Source organism: Ahaetulla prasina, chromosome 2 (assembly GCF_028640845.1).
Source record: "Ahaetulla prasina isolate Xishuangbanna chromosome 2, ASM2864084v1, whole genome shotgun sequence".
Lineage (NCBI taxonomy): Eukaryota > Metazoa > Chordata > Lepidosauria > Squamata > Colubridae > Ahaetulla > Ahaetulla prasina.
The window spans coordinates 120,885,020-120,906,420 of NC_080540.1; the positions used below are offsets into that span (position 1 = coordinate 120,885,020).

The 21,401-nt window shown below is 37.9% G+C and overlaps 1 protein-coding gene across 2 annotated transcripts in view; it reads left to right on the forward strand.

The window, feature by feature from the left end:
* The first annotated feature begins 341 nt into the window (after positions 1-341).
* NDEL1 (nudE neurodevelopment protein 1 like 1) overlaps positions 342-21,401 on the forward strand; it is a 28,075-nt gene continuing 7,015 nt past the window's right edge. Inside the window, exons 1-9 of one of the 2 annotated variants that reach the window (XM_058170339.1) lie at positions 342-381; positions 9,709-9,806; positions 12,998-13,151; positions 13,582-13,730; positions 14,404-14,540; positions 14,975-15,148; positions 15,818-15,909; positions 16,942-17,093; positions 20,890-21,022. In XM_058170339.1, the coding sequence (XP_058026322.1) occupies positions 9,721-9,806; positions 12,998-13,151; positions 13,582-13,730; positions 14,404-14,540; positions 14,975-15,148; positions 15,818-15,909; positions 16,942-17,093; positions 20,890-20,989 (1,044 nt within the window). In that variant the 5' untranslated portion in view covers positions 342-381; positions 9,709-9,720 and the 3' untranslated portion in view covers positions 20,990-21,022. Of the gene's footprint in view, positions 382-644; positions 1,034-9,708; positions 9,807-12,997; positions 13,152-13,581; positions 13,731-14,403; positions 14,541-14,974; positions 15,149-15,817; positions 15,910-16,941; positions 17,136-20,889; positions 21,023-21,401 lie in introns of those variants that run through there. The other variant, XM_058170338.1, reaches the window with a different exon arrangement.

The window sequence follows — 21,401 nt, forward strand, 5'->3', positions numbered from 1 at the left end:
GCTTTTTGAAGGGCAAGCAAGCACAATGTGGAACCACATTTTGCATGCTCATTCACAATAAAGCCCATTAATTCATACTTCGCGTCTTCCCAGATATCAGCTCGCCGACGAATAAGCATCTCGCGAGAGGCGAAACAGCTACACAAACATCACAAGGCGGCTGTCACTCAAGTACGCCGCCCCGCCTTTCAAAGGGGTTGTTCTCGTCTCCGTTGTGGCCTCGCCCTCTCTGTGACGTGTTTTTTTTTTTTTTGGTTTTTTTTTTGCCGGTGAATGCCCGGATGAGGCAGGGTTCGGAGCTGTGTCAGCGAGTAAGGCGATGCGGTTACGTTGGCGGCGGGAGCAGCAGCAGTAGCGGCCGTGACAGAACACACGGGACGGGTAAGGAAGAGCGCGAGGAAGAAAGCGGTGAGGGGGGGAGGCACGGCGTCTCTCCATGCACGCGCCCGGTCCGTTCCTAGCTCGAGGCAGGCTAAGGCACTAAGAACCAAGTGACTCCCCCCCCTCCTCCTCCTATCCCCCCCCCCCGCAAGCCCACGAGTTTAGCCGCTTCAACTCCCTCACGCCGATTGGCTGCGAACTGACAACGGGGCAGATTTCGCCCGTCGGCTCTTTTTCCTATTAGTCAGAGCGGCAGCTCTTGAGCGGCGGCGACTGGCTGGGGACTCTGCGTGTCACTCAGCGCGTAAAGGAGCGGCGGGGCGGGCCAGGATCCCCCCTCCTCCCCGAAAGAACGAGGAGGACGCGTTACTCTTCTCCCCCCTCCCACACACCCCTGTGGTCGTTTGGGCGGTTGAGGAAAAAAGGGCGAGGGATTGTAGGTCTTTCCGGGAGAGGGTCGCTGTCTCCGGGCTCTTACGCCCCCTCCACCCCACCCCAACCTCTTGGCCTCCGCCTCCCGGTGAGGGGGACACTTTTCGGCGTCTTCTCCGGATGTGCCCTTCTTCAGGAGCTGCATAATCCGCCCCCTAGGTCTCTTGTTAAATGCTGAAGATTTCCGGTCGTTGCCCCCGTGATTCGCCTCAAGGCCCAGGTCTGTTTTTTTTTTCCTCCATTAGTCCTTAAGCCGGTTTTGGGCTATTCCCTGCTTCACGGTATCGCGAAAGCTGCTTATCCACCGCCGGGGTGAGGCATCCTGCTGCTACCTCTCTGTTCGTGTCGGCGTCCTCCCCTGACAGTCCGCTCCCTCCCTCCCTTAAAGCCATCCTGTATCGGTTGCGGATTATGGGTTTTTCCTCTTCACTTCGTCTTTTGCTTCTCCTTGGGTCTAACCAAAAAAAAAAATTAAAAAATGGAAATAGCCCATGCAAACCGGCATTCTTGCTTTCCACAGATACCAACCGAATGTCTGGGTCGGTTTATGAAGCAGCCCCTGGTTTACAGGTGCTCAAACCACACTTTTCCCATTCATCTTGTTGAAAGAGTCTGTATAGCGCCTCTGGTGCGGTAGGGTCTGTTTTGTAAAGTCATGGTGGCCAGTAAAGCGTGGCTTCTGATGTTTTCCTCCCTGGAAATGGCTAATTTTCAGTCTTGAACCTGGTCAAAACCAGATGGGTTATCAGCTGCTTTATTGTACATCCTGTGTAGTAACTCATCTATCTATGTGCATCAAATCTTAGGCGCCTTAAATTCCTTCCGGTATTGAAGCCTGCTTGCATGACTAATTTTGAATGTGGTTTCCTATGAGTAACGTGTTAGTTTTGCCAGAAAGGAGAAGCTTTTTTTTAAAAAAAAATAGTTAAGATGGCATGACTACAAAAAGCATGTCATAATATTTATGCTTTTTTATTGCAGTTTTAAACTTTGACTTTATATTTTTAGAATCCAACACAATAAGAACACCCTCATTTGTTGACATATTTTGCCCTGCTTATGTATGAATGGATTGTAATGGATACCAGAGCTATAACTTTGTTTTAAATCCCAAGGGCTAGAGATCTAGGTTTTGTTCCACAGAGCTCTTCCATCTTTTGCTCTGAAAGATACATTTCACTTTCATTGTTCTTTATATGTGATTGGGTCAGAGAACAACAAACATGGCTGCTCCCATCACATTTGATTGAATTCAAAGTATACCATTTTCATCATTCTTTCTTGTATCTTCCAATCTCTTTATATTCATCTCCCAAGTAAAAAGCATGTAAATTAGAATAGGTCTGTATTTTTTCATGAGTATCTGCAATGGGCACAAGGGGCAGATGAAGAAATGCACATGAAGGTAGCATGCATATGCTATTTATATACTTGTATCAGATGTTGAGACACACTATATTATAGTGGCATTTATTTGATAATATCATTACATATATGGTGTCATTTTGCAATGTATGTGGACACTTTAAAATACCATTGCTCCTAATGCCTAATAAGTGCTTTCTAGGAGGACCAACTTGTTGATATTTAGAATCGTCATAAAAATATTCTGTCATGTTGGGAAAATGAAAAGTGTTTTGCTTGTCAGATGGTTGCTAAGATACACAAATATACTGCTGATGTCAGAAGACTTACATTCCCCTGAGTCACTGAAACAATTTCCAATTGCTTAGAAGGAAGAAGTGGCAGGTACAATATTGTTCGATACTGAGTTATTAGTAATTATGGAAGGTAATTATGAGAAATGCTTATGATGCAAAATAGACATCAGCAAAACTAAATTAACCTAAACATTTACTTTTCCTTAAAGATCTTGATCTTTGTTGAGATACACTTAGCAATACTGTTTGAAAAACTACCAAGTAATTTCTAGAATATCCAGAAAAAATATTCCTCACTTGAGAATTTTAATTAATCATAAATTAATCTTTAACATGTCACAAATATATTACTTTTGTCACTTGGATTCTTCCGTGTGGAAGAAAAGTTGTTAATTTTTTAAAAAGAATGCCTGAGTTTCCTAAATAAATTTAGTGGAAGTCTTTTATGGTTAAAGACTATACTCTTTGTGATCCTATAAACATGCTGAATGTGTTCTATAGATTTCATAGGAAGAAAGCTGAATATATTGAAAACAGTGGTAAAGAGGGAGTGATAATTTTGTGGCTGTACTCAAAATCTATGTTCTAATTATCCACCTTAAGATAGATCAACAATATGCCCATAACTATGGTCTACCACAATAAATGTTGGATTGAAAAATATTGATATTTCAGTTTTAAAATCAACTTTTACAAGCTTCTTTAAAAATAACAGCTGTTTGTCAGGCTGTATAGGTGCTTCTGCTTTGAACTGATTCCAAGCCAAAGTATCCATTGAAAACTCAGTGTCATCTTTTTGGAGGAAAATTCTAAATGTGTATCTCCTAGATAGGCTGAGTTAGCATTACTGTATAGTAGTGACTTTAAAGAAAAATGGCTGCCATAAAAAACCTTCAATTCTGTTTTATTTAGCATACTCTAGCTTTCTTCAGTTATTAAATGAGTTTATCTACTTTTTATTGCCACCTCACTGGTTGCTTTTTGTTTCTTAAAATCTGTGTGAACATGTTTAGTTTGTGTAGTAGTTTATGATAGCTATTTCAGGATCCTGTACATTTTTAAAAGTGCAGGGTTTTGTAACATATACTTAAAAATGTCAGAGGTCATTCCTTTAACTTGCTGCTTGGAAATAATTAGAGCAAGCCAGGAAGTGTGGCTGGCTCATTCTGATGTTTACTCAAGAGCCTCTGTAGATCTGAGGTCACATGAATTAAAGTTGCATCATTCACAGAAAATCTGTTTTGCTAGTATGACTTACATCCATGGAAACCTTGAATACAATCACCACTATATTTGTAAATGGAGACAGTGATTCTTTGATTAATTATATTATGTATTACCATTTTGTTAAGGAGGGAAACAACAGAAGTGTAATATAATGAGATGTTCTTGACAGTTATTAATCTGGTCTATACAGTCATAGTGCAGTTTTATTTGGTTTTGTAGTTTGTACAAACCCAACCAATTTAGTTTATAAACCATGGTTTTAGGCTATTATAGTAGTCGGTGAATGGTAGTAAAGTAGAATAAAGAGTGCATCTAATAAACCAGGTGACTTACTGGTATCTGGTGACTTTCTAGTTCTAGCTCCTTTAAAAAATATGTATTAAAATGATTGTATTGTTTTGATTAATTTGGCAGTAAGAAACTTTGGTTTCTGCTTCTTTTATACAGAAATCTAACTGAACTTAATCAGTTTTATGATATGATGTATGTATTTATCAAATTTGTAATTGATATTTTATGAGATGTACCCATCTCATAAAAAACCAACTCTAGGCACACAATAATCAAATAAAACAACACCTATATAAAACAATCAATATAAGATATAATAATCCTTATTAAAAGATAAATATAGTATAAACATACAGTTTACATTTAAGTGTACATTTAATATGTTTTAATACATTCATGTGAGTTTTTAATCATTTCATGCTATAACTGATTTTTCTTTTATGTAATCAAAATATAAATTTTTATAACTTACTTTGTCATAATTGACTTTTCTGTGTATTTCCTAACTATAGTGCAACATAAGGGTGATTTTTTTGTTTTTGTTTCTCACACTGGGAGGAGTTCAGAAGAAAATTAGGAAGGATTCCATACATGTATGTTTAACTTTTATGTGAATTTTTCTCCTTTTAGAGAAAAGTCTGTAACAATGGCAATGTTCTTACTGGGTTTTATCAATAGATCCAGTTTAGCCATTTTTCTTACGCAGTTACAGATATACACTCTGCTTTTATCTTTTCTAATTAATGTATCATTAGCTATGTAGCTCTAATCACTTAAGCATAGGTAGACTTTAAATCGAAATTGAAGCTAAAATTAGAAAATTGGTTTTATTTTCTAATTTAATCATATTAAATAAGGACCATGATTTGCTGATTTAGCATAGGGTAGTTTATAAACTTAATATTACCCCAATCCCTAAATCAAGGTTTTGGGATTGGGAATAGCAGATGATTAACTCAGTTAAAGACCTATATGTAAGCATGTAAAAATAGAACACTGTATTTAAATGCAACTACCGCTGTAGCTGCATGAAATAACAAAGTAAGTACTTTATTAAATGATTATTAGCAGTGGTGAAAGAACAAAATGTAGCTACAGTTCAGAATACTAAAAAATGTCTGTCCACTAAAAGGAAAATGCTTTCTTTTTCCAAACTATTATGGCTGTTTGTTAGAAGGGGCAATGTTAGATTTGTTCAAGAAGCTGAATAAAAAGGGGAAATTGGTTTCTGTCTCTGGACAAGACCCATAGATAAGAAGGGAGATAACATATATCCCTGCTTAATTTGATTTGAGTGATTGAGTTAATATTATCATTGAACCAGACTTTACTTGCAAAAATTAGTGTAGAGATATGTGATATAGGAGTCATAGTAAGATGAAAAATATCTGGGAATATGCACAAGGTAATTCTTTTCTGCAGAATATGAATCCCCAATATTTACAACTGCATAGATTTTGAGAATATTGTCCCCCAATAATACTTGGAGATCAAGACCTAATTCAATATTTCCTGTGGTTTTGTGCACTGAAGTAATTTTTCCCCATAGTAAATTCATTTTCAGAAAAGAGATTTTAAATTTGGAAAGCAGTGGGTGGAGAGGTCATATGCTCTTATGTAATTACTTCTGTGTCAGAACGTTTTGGGATTGCTATATGAGAATCCAATACATTATGGACTCTTCTGTTTGAACACTACTGAACTGCACCTGTGTTAATTCTGAGCATGAAAAACAGGAGCATGGAAATTGGTTAATTTCTTGCAACTGGAAGATATTGCCCAGTTAGATTCTTGAGCCAAGAATAGTTTTTTTGCTTGACTGCTTTTTAGCAGGTATTTTCCATGCAAGAGAATGTACATACGCTAGCCATGGAACAGTGTTTGGTCCAGACTTTATTTAAATAATAAATAAAAATAAGAAATTAAACAAACTAACATGTTAAAAAGATTCTTAAGAGAATTTTGATGCAGGTACATATGTGGGTGTTCTTGGCCAATATTAATCACGCAGGTGATATGGGCAGTGTAGAAATTTAATAAATAATTTTTTTTAGGAAACCATAATATTTGAATATGCATTATTGCTGTTTTCAGTCTTGTTTGATGCTACAGGAAATCTCTGTAGAGAATGAAACAGTAATAGCTCTTATTTTAGTATATCAAGAGGGCTGTGAAAATATTTACAGACCCCTCACATCCTGGACATAAACTGTTTCAACTCCTACCCTCAAAATGATGCTATAGAGGAGTGATGGTTAACCTTTTTGTTGCTGTGGGGCCACTGAGTGCATGAATGCACGTGCACATGCCACTATCCCCAAAATGCAATGTGAGTGCCCCACGCGCATGCGCCCCACACATGCACGCATGTTTTTGTGCATGCGGAGGGCCCCGTACATGTGCCGCGGGCCCTGTTTTGGTTTCCAGGTTGATGCAGGAGGCTTTTCAGGCCCAAAACGGGAATGCAGGGGGGGGGCTCGTGATCTCCACAGTTCCTACCCCCATCGTGTCCTAGCTGCCTCCTGCATTCCTGCCTTCCCTGCCTTCCACAATCTCCACAGTTTCTCCCTCTATCGAGTCCTGGCTTTCTCCTGCCTTCCGTGCCTTTCCGATCTTTGCAGTTTCTATACCCCCATTGCGTCCTAGCTTTCTCCTGCATTCCTGCCACAGAGAGGCACCTGCGGAGATCGGGGAATGCTCTGCCCCCGTGTGTGCACGGCAGAGACCCAAAGACTAGATGGCCGACGGGAGGTGCGCACATGTGGAGTGGAGTGGAGCTGGGCTGGGGCAACAGCCAGTGTGCCCGCAGAAAGGACTCTGCGTGCCACCTGTGGCACACGTGCCATAGGTTCACCATCACAGCTATAGAGCACTGCACATCAGAACAACTAGACACAAGAACAGTTTTTCCCCGAACGCCATCACTCTGCTAAACAAATAATTCCCTCAACACTGTCAAAATAGTTACTAAGTTTGCATTACTATTAATCTTCTCATCGTTCCTATTGCTCATCTCCTCCCACTTACGACTTTATGACTGTAACCTTGTTGCTGGTATCCTTAAGATTTATATTGACTGTTTCCCTATGACTATCATTAAGTATTGTACCTTATGATTCTTGATGAATGTATCTTTTCTTTTATGTACTCCAAGAGTGTATGCACCAAGACATATTCCTTGTGTGTCCAATCACACTTGGCCAATCATAATTCCTATTCTATTCTGTTCTGTTCTGTTCTGTTCTGTTCTATCCTGTCCTGTCCTATCCTATCCTATCCTATCCTATCCTATCCTATCCTATCCTATCCTATCCTATTTTATTCTTTTCTGTATGTACAATATTTAATAGTTCTTTGATAAATGTGGGGGGGAGATGTCAGATACTTGAATTCTTATTTTGTGACATGCAGAACTCAAGCATTTTTCAACCGAGATTGTTTTTTGCCCAATTGTAGCAATCCCTGAAATGGTTATTTAAAGGGTGAACTTTAGAGAAATTATTTTGGTATATCTTCTAGGTTCTACAAGATTTGTATTTTTCTTTTAATGAACACCCACTATTATTGTTACACCCTGATTATGTAGAATGAATCTCTTCAATGAATCAAGATAGTGATTATTCTCTTTGTTTTGCCCTAAACTCATTTCACCATGTAAAGTGTAGCATGTATTCCCTTTGGTTTCTTGTCAGTTTCATGTTATTTTTTTTTAAAAATAATACTTTTTCCAAAATAAACAGTTTAAGAGACCCCATAGCAAAATTTCTTAATTGCATTGTATACATGGGGGTGGTAAGAAAAAAAAGCTCTATTTTGTTTAAAAATATTAGTTTAAACCATGACTTTTTTAATTTAAGCAGTGCTAATATGAGATTTTATTGTCATCATATTCATTTCTAGGGTGTAACATTTAACTAGTTGTGTTATTTCCAGACCCTGTGATTGAGTTTATATTTTTTGTTAAGCCATAGCTTAGTGAATGAAAACAATTGGTTTCTAATATTTTAATATTTTACCTGTAATCCATAATTAAAAATATTGAAATATGACAGATGACTTTATCTAGGTTCAAATAATATCTTGTGTTGTGGTTTGTTTGGATTTTATTCAGCACATTGTGCAAACCCTTTTTAGATGCTTTACTGAAGGCAAATTAATGTTGCACTACTTAACTGTATTATCTTGGAGTTTTTCTGTGTTACTGTCTTGGTACTATTTCATTAAATTACAAAGTCAAGTAAGGACCTTAGGGATAAAAGCAGAACTGTACTGTAGTGATTTAGAAGCACTGTTAGTAGTTTCTTTTTAGTATGTGCAAATTGCCTTAAATAGCACTTTGACTAAGAAGCACTGATATTACTATAGTAATAGGGAGGTAAGATTTATCAAGTCCATAGCTTCCACTGTACAATTAGTACTTTCCCTGATGATATCTGTTTTACCTGCAAGGTTTTGGACCTCTCAAAGAAAGATTTGTGTTCTAGTTCAGGGAGTTTATGTTGGTTTGTTTAGACCATGTACAGCGTACATAGCTGGAAGGAAAATGGCAAAACACAAACAGTTCATTCACTACTTTTTTTCACTGTTTTTCTGAAGGCTATTTAGTTATACTGAGTTCAAAAGCTACTGTACTGCTTTTTGTTAGTTTCAAGTTTCCTTTTTTGCTTGTTTTGGGGGGGAGGGGGTTTGGACATTTCCACTCTTCAGTCATGTACAATAGAGTATCTAGTATTTGTCCTTCATTGCTTGAATAAAAAATGTGGGTCACAGAACTGAAAAGTGCTAGACTTTCTGTCTGAGGGGGAAATAGCTGATGGTTATCAGAAATCACTGTTCTTTTTTAGCTGATAGCTTTAGCTTTCATGAAGATATGAGATCTGGGGAAGTCTATAATTCTTCTCCAAAAATTTAAGGTGAATCTAATTTATTTTTGCTTATGTTAAAAATGGATACAAAGAATAATAAAACAAGTAGTAGGGTTACAGTATAAGATCTGGATGTTTTTATTCCACTGCTAGTAGTCATTTAGCTGGCCTTGGGATTTGCACAATTCTGTGGAAGGAGACAATTAGTAATATACTAATTATTTGACTGATTCATTTTACAAGCTGGTCTGAGAATATGATTGAAGAGCAGTGGAACAATTATAATAAATAAAAGAATGAGCTGCTGCTTAATATCTTTGAAAGTAAGATTAGTGTGTGGGATATCTATGAACATGACCCCCTGTTCTTTTTTCAAAAGTTCAGTAGCAATAGGAAACAATTGGTTCAAGATTGTAGCACACAGTAGAATGTAATGCTGCTTCCCACTCCCATAACACCCCTAAATTTAAATGTCTCTCCAGCTGATACTATATGTCTTGTAAAAGGAAATTTCTGGTTAACATTTTTGTAAAACTAATAGGCGGATTATTGAAACTGAAGAAATAATTGATGCCCCTCTTTGGATACTTTGATTCTGATTTAATTTTTTCAGATATTCATATGCACCCGTAAAGTTTTTGTTTTAATTTGGCTGGACACGAGAAAAAATATAATAACACTTCTGGCTTTCATTAAAAAAAAGTTGGATTTGCTGGTTAATTATTTCTGGAGATGGAAGGACAGGAATAGAAGATCTGCCTTATAGCTTTGAAAAACTGACAGAGAGCTTACCTGGGACCAAAAGGCCATCTCATGATTTTATTAACTAAATAATTTGTCCCTTTTTATAGGTAATTCTTATCATGGATTGTGAAGAAATTCCAGAGTTTTCAACTTCAGAGGAAGAAGCTGCATACTGGAAAGAGCTGACTTTAAAATATAAACAAAGGTATAATTCTGATACTGGGTTATTATAAGTTTTACTCTGATATTTGAATGCATTAACAATGTTCTCTTTGTGATCCAGAAGCCTGCAGATGGAAGCCAAGTGTCTCAAAAATAGCATTATACTTGAATTGACTAGACTTAATGCTCGAGGATACATGAATAGAATTTCTATTGGAGGTGACCTTGCCCTATGTGGAATCTCTTTTTGCAAACAATGGGGCCTTTATCACTTCAGAAACACTGCTAATTCAGACTCTTGTGACAGAGGTCTAGCCGTTCCGAGGCTGATCGGACACTAGTGAGGTCCTTTACTAAGGACACTAGTGACGTCCTTTACTAAGATCTACCTAGTGGCAATGAGGGAGGTGAAACGTTCCTACGTTTCCACCCTCATTGCATCGGCAGATAACCGCCCGGCCGCCCTGTTCCGGGTGACTCGCTCCCTCCTTCACCAGGAGGGGCGGGATGACCCCCTACAGGGACGTGCTGAGGAGTTTAACGGTTATCTATACGATAAAATCGTTCAGCTTCAGGATAGTTTAGACCACAATTGTGATAATCCAAGTGGGAGGCACGTCTTGTTGAGGTTGTTCGGGATGAGTTTGAGACTGTGACTCTCGACGTGGACAGGTTGCTGGGAAGGTTACATGCAACCACATGTTTACTGGACCCGTGCCCTTCCTGGCTGGTGCTGGCTACTCAGGAAGTGACACGAGGCTGGCTCCTGGGAATTATAAATGCTTCATTGTTGGATGGGGTTTTCCCCGCTGCCTTGAAAGAGGCGGTGGTGAGACCCCTCCTCAAGAAGCCTTCCCTGGACCCAGCTATTTTGGGAAATTATCGTCCAGTCTCCAATCTTTGCTTTGTGGCGAAGGTTGTAGAGAGTGTGGTTGCATGGCAGCTTCCCCAGTACCTGGATGAAGCCGTCTATCTAGACCCGTTCCAGTCCGGCTTCCGGTCCGGTCACAGTACGGAGACAGCTTTGATCGCGTTGGTGGATGACCTCTGGAGGGACAGGGGTTGCTCCTCTGCCCTGGTCCTATTAGATCTCTCGGCGGCTTTCGATACCATCGACCATGGTATCCTGCTGCACCGGTTGGAGAGTTTGGGAGTGGGAGGCACCGTTTATCGGTGGTTCTCCTCCTATCTCTCCGACCGGTCGCAGATGGTGTTGACAGGTGGGCAGAGGTCGACCGCGAGGCGCCTTACTTGTGGGGTGCCTCAGGGGTCGATTCTCTCGCCCCTCCTGTTCAACATCTACATGAAGCCGCTGGGCGAGGTCATCAGTGGTTTCGGGGTGAGTTATCATCTGTACGTTGATGATATGCAGCTGTACTTTTCCACCCCGGACCACCCCAACGAAGCTGTCGAAGTGCTGTCCCGGTGTCTGGAAGCCGTACGGGTCTGGATGGGGAGAAACAGACTCAAGCTCAATCCCTCCAAGACGGAGTGGCTGTGGATGCCGGCACCCCGGTACAGTCAGCTGCAGCCGCAGCTGGCTGTGGGGGGCGAGTTAATGGCCCCAACGGAGAGGGTGCGCAACTTGGGTGTCCTCTTGGATGGGCAGCTGTCGTTTGACGATCATTTGGCGGCCATCTCCAAGAGGGCCTTCCACCAAGTACGCTTGGTGCGCCAGTTGTGCCCCTTCCTTGACCGGGATGCCTTATGCACGGTCACTCATGCCCTTGTCACTTCCTGCTTGGATTATTGCAATGCTCTCTACATAGGGCTGCCCTTGAAGTGCACCAAGAGGCTGCAGCTAGTCCAGAATACAGCTGCGCGGGTAATAGTGGGAGCAACTCGTTGCTCCCATGTAACACCACTCCTGCGCAGTCTGCACTGGCTCCCTGTGGTCTTTCGGGTGCGCTTTAAGATTTTGGTTACCACCTTTAAAGCGCTCCATGGCTTAGGACCCGGGTACTTACGGGACCGCCTGCTGTTACCTTTTGCCTCCCACCGACCCGTACGCTCTCACAGAGAGGGCCTTCTCAGGGTGCCGTCCGCCAAACAATGTCGGCTGGCGGCCCCCAGGGGCAGGGCCTTCTCTGTTGGAGCTCCTACGCTCTGGAACGAGCTTCCCCCTGGTTTACGTCAAGTGCCTGATCTTCAGACTTTTCGCCGTGAGCTGAAAACGCACCTATTTACTCAAGCGGGACTGGCCTAAAATTTTATTGGGGTTATTTATATTTTAATGTTTTAAATTGTTTTAAATCTGGCCACCTTATAATATGTTTGTTTTAATTTCTTTTAATGTTTATATAGTGATTTTTACTTGGCTGTACACTGCCCTGAGTCCTTCGGGAGAAGGGCGGTATAAAAATCGAATAAATAAAAAATAAAATAAATAAATAAATTTGTCTATTTTACTGGGGGTATTCTTTTCTAAAAGTTCTGCTTTTATTGAAGTATGGTTTTACTTCCAAGGCTATCTAATTTTGATAAACTCATTCTTAGATAGTGAGAGACTTTGCCTCTGCTTTTAAAGGCAGCTGGGAGGATCAGCATTACAAAGCACTCCATGTCTATTTCCACTAAATATCCAAGGTGTGTTCATCTCCAACCACTCTTGGAGAAATCTGCTTGGATTTAATTTGTTCAGAATTATCTCTTTTAACCTGACTTTACAAAATTTCAGTAGTGGCAGTTTTTTAGATAAATGGCAAAAGATGTTCTAAAGAACTAATTTTACATTGTATATATATAAAAATTATATATGCAAAGTTTTGATCAGCTTTAATAAATAAGGGCCTATACCGTTGTTGTAATTGATAGAGAAATGCAGTGCTTTCTAACATATTGACAAGTAGTGATATGTAGCTATTTGAATGCAAATCTAATGGATACTTCAGAGGAAAGTGGGTACATTGGCAGCATCTGTTGATACTGCCATAAAAAACTATGCCTTTTCCTGGCTTACCAGCAACCTTGAAAATGTGCATTGGAGTTAAAGATACAGTATGCCAATAGAATGTGACAAGGTCATTATACCCTCTCACAATTGTCTTTATTCCCTTGCAAGTTCGGAACAAGACGCACCTTCATTAAGAAGGTGCCAATAGGTCCATTGTGGGTGCCCATGTCCCCTCAAAAATATTTTTTCTGCTTTACAACTAAAGAGCCTCATATCTGTATTAATAATAAAAGTATCTTCCTGGAAAAAATCTCTTTTCACTATTATTATTCCTGTTATAGTTTTCAAGAGGCCCATGAAGAGCTGGCAGAATTTCAGGAAGGCAGCAGAGAACTGGAAGCAGAGTTAGAGGCCCAACTGGTACAGGCTGAACAAAGAAACCGAGATTTACAAGCAGACAACCAAAGATTAAAACAGGAAGTGGAAACCTTAAAGGTACAGCTTGGGAAGGAAAAAATATCTTCTGCTGTTGCACGATTCTTTGCTGTAGAACAGAGCATTTAGATTATACATCTAAGTGCATATCCCTGTTGTTTTAGGATTTTTGCAATCTTTGATTGATAAAATTGCAAGTCTATTAATTTCAACCCAAATCAGCGGGTTGTTGAAGAAGTGAAGTTTCCTAGGTTGTGTCTTGTAACCTTAAGAGTTTCAGTTAACTGTTTCCTCTTCTGTTCAACTGTTGTTAACGTGAATATTTCATGCTAGGTCCAACAATTGTTTATAGCCTGAGTCTTCCAGAGCAGTTTTTTTCTTTAAGATCTAAAGCATTGCATAGCTATATTCAGACAGTAGCATAGAAATGTATTTAAACTTCTTGGATTAATTTCAGAGGTATAGAATTTTTCATGTCCTATATTTTCAGGAAAAACTTGAACACCAGTATGCACAAAATTATAAGCAAGTGTCTTTATTGGAAGATGACTTGAGCCAGACTCGGGCAATTAAAGACCAATTGCATAAATATGTAAGAGAGCTAGAACAAGCCAATGACGATCTTGAGCGTGCGAAAAGGTAAGGAATGTTGGTGATTGCCAGTTATCTGACTGAAGAAAGCATGTATTGCTCAGGTTTTTATTTCCTTAGTGCTATAAATGGTTACTTGATATTGGTGCAGTTCTGCAACTAAAACTAAAGTTTGTAAGACTCCCCAAACCACTTTCATTTTTTAGATTTTCTTCTGAAACTGAATTTTGAAATGTTCAAAAAAATCATGAAGTGATATTAAAAAACAAGCATCACATTTTCCTTTGATTTTAATTCAAATTCTTCTACATACTTTTTTTATTTAACAAAGCTTAATGATTGAGTAGACAGCAGTGTTTATGTATGATATTGGAGTACTTTCTCCTAATTAATATTCAGAACATTCTGTAAGAAAACTAGTCAATTGTTTTAGTTTTATTTATTTAGTTGTATTTGATATAGAGTATTAAGTATAAGACTATTAAATAAGATAATCTGATTTTTTTAATTCACTCTATACTTATTACTAGCATGGAAAGCTGCCATCTTGTTCTGCATTATCTTTATCAACCCAACTAGTTCCTGGGATGGCTTATATTTTGTTCAGTAATTTTCTGTCTTTGACAGATATTGAATCCCCTGTTTTTTTGATGTTTCTTTACCCTCCCACAGTTAAATGTCTACTAAAGAGTTTATTTCTTTTTTTTTTTTTAATTTCTAGGACCACAATTGTTTCTTTGGAAGATTTTGAACAAAGGCTGAATCAAGCCATAGAGAGAAATGCTTTTTTGGAAAGTGAACTGGATGACAAGGAATCTCTGCTAGTTTCCGTGCAAAGACTGAAAGATGAAGCTAGAGGTACTACTTAATACATAGCTGCTAATTAATGTTGTAATAATGGCAAACTCTGATTTTCTAGGTTATAAGAAAGTTGCAAGATAATTTTCTAGTTTTGAAGCACAGCTAAAGTTCATCTAATGTATTCATATTTTTATGGCTATTTCACAAACTGTATCAAACAAGCATATATTTGTTTGACAAGAAGCACATTCATTTAGGCTTATTTGACATCAGATCCTGGGATCAATCCATCCCCATCCCTGCTTAGTCTGTGAAATCAAATCAAGTAACTACAAGGCCTCCAATTTGGTGGTGGTAACCTTTTGTGAGTCATAGGAGTTGTCTCAGGAATGAACAAAATAGTAGAATGAACAGACTGGGGGGAGAGGAAGGGTTTTTATACTCATAGCTAAAATACACAAGTTTGCCAATTTTTTTCTTAAAATTTACAGATTTAAGGCAAGAACTAGCAGTACGAGAAAGACAACAAGAAGTAACCAGGAAATCTGCTCCTAGTTCCCCAACCCTGGATTGTGAAAAGATGGATTCAGCAGTCCAAGCTTCACTGTCATTGCCAGCAACACCTGTTGGGAAAGGCTGTGACAACAGCTTTCCCTCTCCAAAAGGTAGAACATATACATATATATTTTCTGAAATATTGAATGCTTATATTACAAGTAGAAATTGAGCCAGGTTTAATTATTTACATCCCCATATATAGCTGTTTTTTTATCTGACTTAACAGCAATGTAAGTTAGGAATTTAGAACACTAGAAGTAAGAATTTGGTGACAAAAAAGCCCAAAGAGGCCCACCCTTAAAATGTGGCAAATTGTGATCATGTGACCACATGATGCTACAAATGGTCCTGAATGTAAGCCAGTTGTTAAGTGCCCAAATTGTGATCATATGAACACAAGGTAATTTCACAATTGTAAGTACTGGTTATAAGTCACTTTTTCCAAAGCCTTGTAACTTTGAACAGTCATAAGTCAAGGACTACCTGTATTTTTACCCTAGCATTACACTGGGTAAATATGCATGTTCAGCCTTGAGGAAAGTTTGGGAAGTGATTTTATGGAAACAAGATTTTTATATAAATCAGTGTTGTATATAGAATTGTTTTATTCCTGGCCATCAAACTTCAGACAAAATATATTGCTACGGCACTTACTCATTGAAATATAAAGGATCCTGGTGTGGGGTTGCTCTTTGTTCCTTTTGTTGTTGTAAATGCTTAAATTTTGGACATTGTAATTATGTGACTATTCTGTTGTATTTGTGGGTTTGTTGCAGCTATTCCCAATGGCTTTGGTACCAGCCCCCTTACTCCATCTGCCCGAATATCAGCTCTCAACATTGTAGGTGATCTTCTAAGAAAAGTGGGGGTAAGAACTATGCTCTGCATCATGCTATCTAGCTATGGCTGTTTCTAAATGCTATCTGTGTGACATACAGTGCAATTCCTCACATGCATTGAAATCACATGGTATAGGGTTTCCTGCCTAAGCAGGGGGTTGGACTGGAAGACCTCCAAGATTCCTTCCAACTCTGTTATTCTATTTTATTTTATTCTAGTCCAGTGAAAGGAAATCACTTGAAACAGAAGTAGGTTTACTTCATTACATGAAACAAATGTTTCTGTACTATTATGATACTAAGGAGAATTGAACTCATTGGGGCTTATTTTAGAGAAATTTAGAATTGTGCTATTTGCATAGTTTGGATGACTACATGGAGCAGAAAATTTGTATATACAAAGTAGGGAGAGATTACATATGTTTACTTGGAAAGAACTGGCCTGGGAATCAAGCATGTACTGCTAGATCAACAGCTCTGTGGTTTCATGTGGGGAGAAATGACTAAAAACTAGCATAGTAAGTTTAATATTATTTATAGAGTTCAGCATTTTGAATATTAGCTTTTACTAATTCTTTTTTTAAAAGTTCATGGCTGTGTTAAAAGATGAACAATAAGTACACAGTGCATGAAATTTTACAAATCTCACATCTTACAATCAATAAAGGTGCATATATTTTCAACATTCTATTCCCAATTCCTATATTACAAATACTTGTACAATAAATCTTTAATAGGCTATTATCATTTTTTAAAGTTTTCTTAAAGTACGCAAATCGCAGTTTCCACTACAAAAGATATTGATGGATAGTAAATAACTGGTTGCTGTTTTAGATAATTTCTCTGTGGAAGAATATTTGAAAGCCAGTTTCAATTATAGGCATACTTTTAAACTCAGTTCTTAACCAAAAATATATGCTAAGAGCACTTATATTTCTTTGCAAATAATTTTGCCCCAAGTGATTATATTTTTCATTGTGATGTGGCTCCTAATAATTCTACCTTCTTTAATCTTTCACCCAGACTGATAATACATTCTGTTTTTTTTCATTCCTTCTCAGGCTTTAGAATCCAAATTAGCTGCTTGTAGGAACTTTGCAAAGGACCAGGCATCACGTAAATCATATGTTGCAGGAAACATAAATAGCAGTATGATCAACAGCAATGGCATGAAGTTCTGTCATCCAGGACATACAACATTTTATGACAAAGCGTAAGTTTTGTTTTTACATGAAGTTTTAGAGAGTTGTTTTGCATAAAGTTTTCCCCACTCTTTGATTCATAAAGATTTTCCTTTTTTGTTGTAAATGCTTAAATTTTGGACATTGTAATTATGTGACTATTCTGTTGTATTTGTGGGTTTGTTGCAGCTATTCCCAATGGCTTTGGTACCAGCCCCCTTACTCCATCTGCCCGAATATCAGCTCTCAACATTGTAGGTGATCTTCTAAGAAAAGTGGGGGTAAGAACTATGCTCTGCATCATGCTATCTAGCTATGGCTGTTTCTAAATGCTATCTGTGTGACATACAGTGCAATTCCTCACATGCATTGAAATCACATGGTATAGGGTTTCCTGCCTAAGCAGGGGGTTGGACTGGAAGACCTCCAAGATTCCTTCCAACTCTGTTATTCTATTTTATTTTATTCTAGTCCAGTGAAAGGAAATCACTTGAAACAGAAGTAGGTTTACTTCATTACATGAAACAAATGTTTCTGTACTATTATGATACTAAGGAGAATTGAACTCATTGGGGCTTATTTTAGAGAAATTTAGAATTGTGCTATTTGCATAGTTTGGATGACTACATGGAGCAGAAAATTTGTATATACAAAGTAGGGAGAGATTACATATGTTTACTTGGAAAGAACTGGCCTGGGAATCAAGCATGTACTGCTAGATCAACAGCTCTGTGGTTTCATGTGGGGAGAAATGACTAAAAACTAGCATAGTAAGTTTAATATTATTTATAGAGTTCAGCATTTTGAATATTAGCTTTTACTAATTCTTTTTTTAAAAGTTCATGGCTGTGTTAAAAGATGAACAATAAGTACACAGTGCATGAAATTTTACAAATCTCACATCTTACAATCAATAAAGGTGCATATATTTTCAACATTCTATTCCCAATTCCTATATTACAAATACTTGTACAATAAATCTTTAATAGGCTATTATCATTTTTTAAAGTTTTCTTAAAGTACGCAAATCGCAGTTTCCACTACAAAAGATATTGATGGATAGTAAATAACTGGTTGCTGTTTTAGATAATTTCTCTGTGGAAGAATATTTGAAAGCCAGTTTCAATTATAGGCATACTTTTAAACTCAGTTCTTAACCAAAAATATATGCTAAGAGCACTTATATTTCTTTGCAAATAATTTTGCCCCAAGTGATTATATTTTTCATTGTGATGTGGCTCCTAATAATTCTACCTTCTTTAATCTTTCACCCAGACTGATAATACATTCTGTTTTTTTTCATTCCTTCTCAGGCTTTAGAATCCAAATTAGCTGCTTGTAGGAACTTTGCAAAGGACCAGGCATCACGTAAATCATATGTTGCAGGAAACATAAATAGCAGTATGATCAACAGCAATGGCATGAAGTTCTGTCATCCAGGACATACAACATTTTATGACAAAGCGTAAGTTTTGTTTTTACATGAAGTTTTAGAGAGTTGTTTTGCATAAAGTTTTCCCCACTCTTTGATTCATAAAGATTTTCCTTTTTTGTTCAAATAAATTCTGACTCCTTGTGACTGTAGTAACTAGTCCCTGCAGTTTTCCTAGCAAGATTTATGATTTGCAATTGACTCCTTCCTAGGACTGAGAGTGAATGACTCGCCCAAAGTCACCCAGATGGTTTTGTGCCTAAAGCAGGACTACAACTCATGGTCTCCCAGTTTTTAGCCTAATGACTTAACTACTGCATCAAACTGGCTCTCTATCTTTATTTTGGCATAGGCTCAAACTTTGTTTGTTATACCTCCTTAATGAATGAAAAAATCTTCCTCTTGACTGCATTGCAAGACAGCCCAAAACAACTTTATATTTTGAATTTGAACATTTTTATGAATGGGAAAAATGTTCCTAACAATGAGAGTCATCTCATACAAAAAGAAATCAGAATTGCTTGACTTACTACACCTTACTTTTGACTTTCAATTATAAGTAATATTTTAAAGTGAATAACATTGAAATCTTCAACTGCCATTCATTAAAATTGTAGAATTTCATCTACCCAAGAAATATATAATTAGCCATAAGGTTTAAAAGATTTTGGGGCTGTGTCACTTTCTTTATTCAAATTGATGATTTCCCTTTTTTGTGGGGGGGGGGGGGTTCTTACTTCAGGATCAGTATTTCTGATATGAGCTTATTAAAAAAATTAATCATCCAAATAATTAGGGATAACTGGAAGTAATATAGATATCTTATAAATACTGGTTAAGAATAGTGTTAAATATAGCAATAGAACAAGCAAATGATTGAGTGAAGGGAATAAAAATGCATATTGGATGAGAGATTCCATTGTCCTTTCATTATTTTTCAAGGGAGTTTCACAGTTTTGATGGTACTGCAAATATGGCTTAGACTGATGCTACTCCTTACAACTATTCTTCAAATTGTGGGTTTCAGTACATCTTAAAGACCTAAATTGCCACTTAATATAACTTGGGGTAATAATATTTAGAGTTTAAAACTGAAATTCTACATCTGGCCAAAGACTAAACTAAGAATCAGCCAAGAAAGTTGCTGCAAAATTAGATTGCAACCTGAATCTTTGCAAGTACTGGGAAATACTGAATGTTGCAAGTACTTTTTTAAAAATAGTCCCTCACAGACTCCATAAAAGTAACTTTGGCATGAACATCTATCTAGGACTGATGAATAATAAATCCATATTAAAAATTGAGCTCTTCAAAATGCTATAAGGAAGAATTTGGAGAGATGTCTCTGTAGGCTCCTTTTATGCCTAGCCAAATGTCTGTGCAACTTGCAGAACAAGGATATGTCTTGGCTGTTTGCACATGGGCAGGATAGGAATGATTTATTCATATGATTACTGTTAAAGTCAATTCCAAGTCCAGCAATTCAAACTAGCAATCTTGAATTTTGAAGCATAAATTAATCACAAAAAGATTTTTTTCTCCTTGAACCATGATATAAGCGAATTATTGGCTAAGAAAAGCTCACTCTTATCAGTGACTTCTAAAATCTGTTGAATTGATTTTTTTTCATCAAAATTATACAAGGGGCAATTGATGCATCAGAAGCATTCAAAACATACATGTATTTCATATTGCTCCTTGCTGCAAGCCTTTTTCTTTAATCATCTTTTCCCTTCATTCTGCATAAAGATCTATTTATTTTTGTGACCCTAATGCCTTCTACGGTGTTGATTAGTCTGGCTTCTTCCAGATTTCAATCTGTGCCCTTTGGAAAATCTGTCTCCCTTAACTTGGAGCATGCATTTCTGCAACCACTAAAAATCTTTTCAGTCTGTCAGTAATCAATCCCTTTTCTTATTCACTTTTGATGTAGCATACGAGAACTTTGTGCTTATCAATAGTCAGCATACATTTAGAGTAAAACAAAATATGGTACATTGCAGTAGATAACTGCAGTTCTCTCATAAACGATAGTACAAACCTCACATGGTAAGCAGAGATTATTTAAATACATTTAAAGTTAAAACAGCAGCAACTAAATATTGTAAACATCTTGTTATTTAAGTATCAGGAAACATCAACAGCCATTTCTCTGCACTGCTTTGGCTTTTGGTTAGTGTTGACATGTGTATCATGTAGCTCTTCCTGTGCTGCTTCCATTTACTTCCTGTCTTATCTGCTGCCTCCACTCCCAACCCAGAACATGTTCATAAATTTGAGCATCCAAGTATGAACGGATGGAAATCACTGCCTCGGGCTGAACTTCTTACAACGTGAAAGTGAGCTCAGGCATGCCCGTTCTTCTCCTCCTTCCTTTTCTTTCTTTCTCTCTATAGCCCCTGTAGTGTTCTCCCTGCCCCCAATTGTCGCTGGATCCTGAAACAGCCACGTTTGCTTATGGACCCAACCCAATCTGCTGCTGCTGCTGCCTTATGAATGGCCTATAGTTGGGTGGTGGGACTGACTGAGGTAATTTGCTCATTGCTGTACTGCAGCCCTTGCTGCTATTGTGTTATTTGCTTTGAATTCTCTGTTGGCTTTCTGTAGAGTTACAAATGTTCGCTAATTCAGCATGATAAGATGTATACTAAGCTGATGTCAGAGTTACAAGCAGAATGCACTGTTTGCATAGGAAGTTTATTGAAGTTGATGACAGAGCTGAGTTGAGGCTTGGAACTAAGAAAATTGAGGAGGAGTTTGAGGTGCATGTTTGAATTAATGGATGATAGCTGAGACACACTGAACTTGCTTTTTAGACCTTGTTGTGAAAAAAGTAAAATTGGGTGTTCGCTTTGGTCTTAACCCAAGGCAGAATTGTTATCTTCTATTAGCTTGGCATTAATGTACC